At 55.4% G+C, this 4,549-nt stretch overlaps 1 protein-coding gene across 1 annotated transcript in view; it reads right to left on the bottom strand.

Moving 5' to 3' along the window:
• The window catches only part of ZXDC (ZXD family zinc finger C), a 16,871-nt gene extending 15,612 nt beyond the window's left edge, over nucleotides 1–1,259 (bottom strand). Inside the window, exons 1-2 of the mRNA XM_014584680.2 lie at nucleotides 1,206–1,259; nucleotides 550–620 (exon numbers count right to left, since the gene is read on the bottom strand). Of these exons, the coding sequence (XP_014440166.1) occupies nucleotides 550–620; nucleotides 1,206–1,259 (125 nt within the window). The remainder of the gene's footprint in view (nucleotides 1–549; nucleotides 621–1,205) is intronic.
• Between the last annotated feature and the right edge of the window lie 3,290 nt (nucleotides 1,260–4,549).

The raw sequence follows: 4,549 nt of genomic DNA, 5'->3' as shown, positions 1-4,549 counted from the left end.
CTAAGGCCTCGCAGGCGTCGCTGGTTGGCGGCACGGAAAATGAGGCTGGTCTTCCAGTAGTCCGACCTTGGAACTCGGTAGTTCAAACAGGCAAGTTCTGCAAGTCTGTGCTGCGTCCTGAGCACTTTACACGTATTTTCTGATTGAATCTGCATACTGACATGGAGGCGAGGGCACACGGAAAGAGCTTGAGCCGCAGGCCCTCGGTCACACAGGCAGGAACTAGAGGAGTTAGGGTTTGAACCTGCCCACCAGGCTGGACACCTTCCCCGAGCTCACTCAAGTCCTTGCTGCGCCGCCCCAGCTGGACTCTGGGACTGCTTAGTTCCCAACTGGACACAGCCCTCCCTCCCCCTGGCATCCCATTCCTCCCAATTCCGCTGGAGTCCCCCTCTCAGTCCCTTCCTCACCACCACCCAGGCCCAGGGTTCTTGTAAGAGTTCCTGTGAGGCTAGCCCTCGGCTTCAGCGCGCCCCGTTTCCTCTGACCCAGCTGGAAGTGTGCTAACGTCCCTGTTCCTTCCTCCCTGTGCTCCCAGGCCTTAGTCACCGCTTCTCCACGGCCTGTCCCTCTGTGGTCAGGCGGGTGCACTGAGGAAGAAGATGGGTGTCCTGGCCACCCTGATCCCAAGAGCAAACGTGATCAAGGCAAAGTGTCCCAACGCCTCTCCAGACACGGGCTGGGGTTAACCTGACGCCCCACTGTAGCCTGGTTCTCCTCCTGGCCTAAGAGGAGCCACCTAGCAATAATTCTCAATATAATCATTTCTCCACTTTTTAGTTCTTCTACACAAATTGCGAAATATCACTTCCAAGAAGCAACTTCCACCTTAAAACAAGACAAAATAAAACTCTTGCCTAAAAACCCCGCTGATTTCTGGCTGGTCACCCTAGAAGACTGTTCAGTCACACTAGAGCAACAGAACCGTTGCTTGGAGGTTCAGAAGCTAGTGTGTGTGTCTTCCCCTTTCAGCGTGGCCATGGCTGACTCTCCCCAGGGTGTGGGGACCCAGGCTGGGCTGCGGGGCTCCTGCTAGCCCTCTCCCAGACCGCTCTGCGAAGTTAGCGTGAGTGCGATGTCATCCCTGCCGCTAACTGCAGAGTGGGACTGAGTAGGCGTGGGTGTCACAAGCCAGTGAGCTGGCAGTGCCTGTGTTCCCCAACCACCACTTCTCGAGTGGAAGCTGAGGCTCAGAGAGGCCCTACTCGGCCCCGGGTCCTGAACATGGCCAGGTGCTGCCCCCCGACCCCGTTGCCCATCACTGATGCTTGGACAGCTCCGGCCCCGGCATGGTCAGTAGAGGCTGCAGTGGACCTGTGTCCCAAGACATCCCAAGGATTCCTGGCCAAGGGTCAGCCTAGACACTCCCAGCAGCCAGCAGAGCAGAAAGTGCCCATCAGGGAGCAGGAACCCCTGTGGTCCCTGAGGGCAGAAACGTGCTTCATTGCTGTAGCCATTTCGCAAGTTCGGGGTAATAGGGGACAGGCACAGGCAGTGTGGGAGGAAGCAGAGGCCATTTCTTGGGGATCAGAAGTGGGCAGCAAAGTGTAAAGTGGGGGTGTTCTAGACTGGAGAGCTGGCAGCCAGGTGGGGTGAGTTGGGGCACCGAAGGCTGAGTTGGGGTTTGGGGCAGGACAGAGGATAGCCTCTCATTATAGCCCTACTCAGTGTGCCTGGGAGCTGTGGCTACAGGTCCCACTCGCAGGGGCCATTGCCTGTCCCCAGCGGGCCTCCTGGGCCTCCACTGCTTCCGGGGACTGCGGCAGGACAACTCCGCCAGGAGGGCGGCCCCGTAGAGGGCAGGTGCCCAGCGTACCAGGCCTCATGCAAGCCCACTGGGGACACGGACTTCTGCTCACCGCTATGGTCAGAGAGCCACCCCTGCAGACCAGCAGCCTCCTGGAGAGTGAGTGAGGGCCATCTCCCTAGGCCCCTGTCTCCTGGCCTGGGCCTGGTGCCAGCATTGGCAGAGACCAGCTGAGAGACGGACCAGCAAATGCAGGATGCCAGCTGCTTCCAGGCTTCCATACTGCCCTCCTCTCGGGATGCCGAGGACAAATCCCCCCCGGTTTTCTCTTACAGGTACGTGCACTTGCTGGAGAGAGAGAAAGTGAGAAGTGACCCCTCATGGTTTGGCCATGCTACAGTGCCTTCTCCGCAGTCCTGAGAACTCTGAGGATTCTGGGTACACATGCACACGTGCCCAGGATGTGTTCAGGCCGCCAGGTTCAAGACGCGCCATGCTGTCAGCTGTGGGGATCCCACTTTGACCTCCGTGCCACCTGTCAGCCCTGAAAGCCCTTCCCTTTCCTTAAGGAAGTAAGCCGCCTGGTAAAACAGTTCCCAGCCTCTCTTGCAGCGAGGCGTGCAGTGAGTACCCAGGCTCACCGTTACAGCTTTCTTCAGAGCACACTTCCTCCGCTCTTGCAGTGTGGGTAGACAGAGAATTTTCCAGACTTTCACGTTCTGGTTCCTTTTTGCTCAACCATTTCTTCCACTTATTTCTCTCTTCTTGCATTTTCCTATGGGCTGTAAAAAGAAGCCAAGCCACACCTTCGACTCACTGCTTAGAAATTTCAGCCAAATAGAAGCCGGCAGGTGGTGCGGTGGTCTCGGCACTGGACTCCCACGTGGCCAGCTGTGGCTCGGTCCCTGGACCCTCTCGTGCTCTCTGGTGAAATTACAAGTTAATAACAATAACTTGAATACGTTTTTTAAAAGGAAATTTCAGTTAAATATACCCAATTCATTACTTTCTTTTTTGAGAGAGAGATTTTTGCTATAGGGCGCATGCGCTCGCCAGAGAGACAGAGATAGGCAGGGAGACAAAAAGCAAGAACTCGCCCTCTGGGGGGATGGCCACACCGCCATCCCTTCTCCTCCGTTCTCCTCTCAGGATCTTGGGCACGCACGCACACACGCCTGGTGTGTGTTTGGGATTCGAACCACAGTCGACTACGTGGGAGTTCAGTGATGTAACCTTTATGGCATCTGCTAGTGTCACTATTTCATTACTTTCACGTTTTCCCTCCCACAAAACAGTTCAGCCAGTTACAAAGTTCTTCGCCACAGATAAGAGATCGCCTTTTCTCCAGTTCCAAGGGAATTTTCGTTCTTTCCACACGAGACCGTGTTCTGGTCACCTTTAACATTCGTACTTCTACCGTCAACCTGAAGTAAAGAAGTCTGCCCCAAGCTTGCCCAGCAAGCGGAACTGGTTTCTGCATGGCTGGACCTGAAGACGGCCGCCTGTTGCCAATGCTCTAAAAGGACTGAGTGTGTGGTTTTCATTTACAGGGAAGCGGGACAAAGGGAAAGCAGAGAAAAGATAACAGTTACAATGGAGAAAAGCTGCACAATTGTTTCTGGGGGTTTTACATCATCCACTTTAGATAACAATTTCAGTACGGGAGTTTTATTTTCTGTGCCAGCTTCAGGCCTTCATTTCCATGACGATAATCTTCTGTGCCAAAGCCCAGAACAGTGGCCCCAGCTCCTTTGACTCCCAGTGGTAAGCCCACATGGCTAAAGTCTCCGCTCCAGCCATGGGAGAGGGGCCGACGTGGCGGCATTAAGGACAGCAGTAACCTTGCTCTGCTGGGAGGGGGCTCACTGTTACTGGAGGCCTGGGGGAGCCCTGTCCACAGAGCTGCTCACAGCTCGTTCAGCCCCTCTAGGCCGAGGCCCTGGGGGCCCGGGGGTGATGGCACGCAGGGTGTCCCCGTGGTCTCTGGGGGGCACCGGCAGCTGAGGGTGTGGAGTACTCGGTGTAGGGCTGAGTGGGCAGGGTGTCAGCGAGGCCCGCAGCCAAAGGACGACCAGCCGGGCTCCTTGACCAGGCATTCCCAGGCCGCACCACTGGCCCACACCATGGTGTGCACGGTGGAGGGGTGCCCGCCCACCTGATGGGGTGTTGCCAGCCTTCTCTCCCCATTTTTTTCTGAGACAATGGGATTGTCTAATGTGGTTGGAAAGAAACTTAGGATTCTTCATTTTACTAAAGAAAGCATCAAAGTGACATCTATGGGACTGGCCCTGGAGCCTAGTGGTTCAGGGAGCCAGACCTCACATGGCCAGCCCTTCATTTCCAATCCTGGCTCTCGTGGCTTAGTAACACATTAGGTGCAGAACCAGCAGATGGCGTAGTGGTTATGTCTCTGGACTCCCATATGGTCCACTGTGGTTTGAGTCTCGGACCCAGTGGCTTGAAACTCAGACTGGGCTCATGTGTGTGCATGCCCAAGATCCATGGAGGAGAAGGGATTGCAGTGTGGCCATTCCCCTTGGGGGGGGGGCTCACTTTCCCTTTCACTGTCTCTCTCTCTGATCAGTGTGCATGCTCTAAGACAAAAACCTCAAAAAAAAATTAATAACACACCAGGTGTGTATATGTATGCATCTCAAGTCCTAGCAGGATGGAAGAGTGGAAGAGAAGGGATTGAGGCATGACCGGGCCCCATTGGAGGGGTGCTCTCTCTCTGCCTCTCTAGCGAGCATCTGTGCTCTCTGGCAAATAGTAAGGAAACAGTGACTTCTGTGAGAGCACACT

This window comes from Tupaia chinensis, unplaced genomic scaffold (genome assembly GCF_000334495.1).
Source record: "Tupaia chinensis unplaced genomic scaffold, TupChi_1.0 Scaffold147500_1, whole genome shotgun sequence".
Lineage (NCBI taxonomy): Eukaryota > Metazoa > Chordata > Mammalia > Scandentia > Tupaiidae > Tupaia > Tupaia belangeri.
Note: the sequence above shows the minus strand (reverse complement) of the source record. Positions and strands in the feature narration are given on the sequence as shown.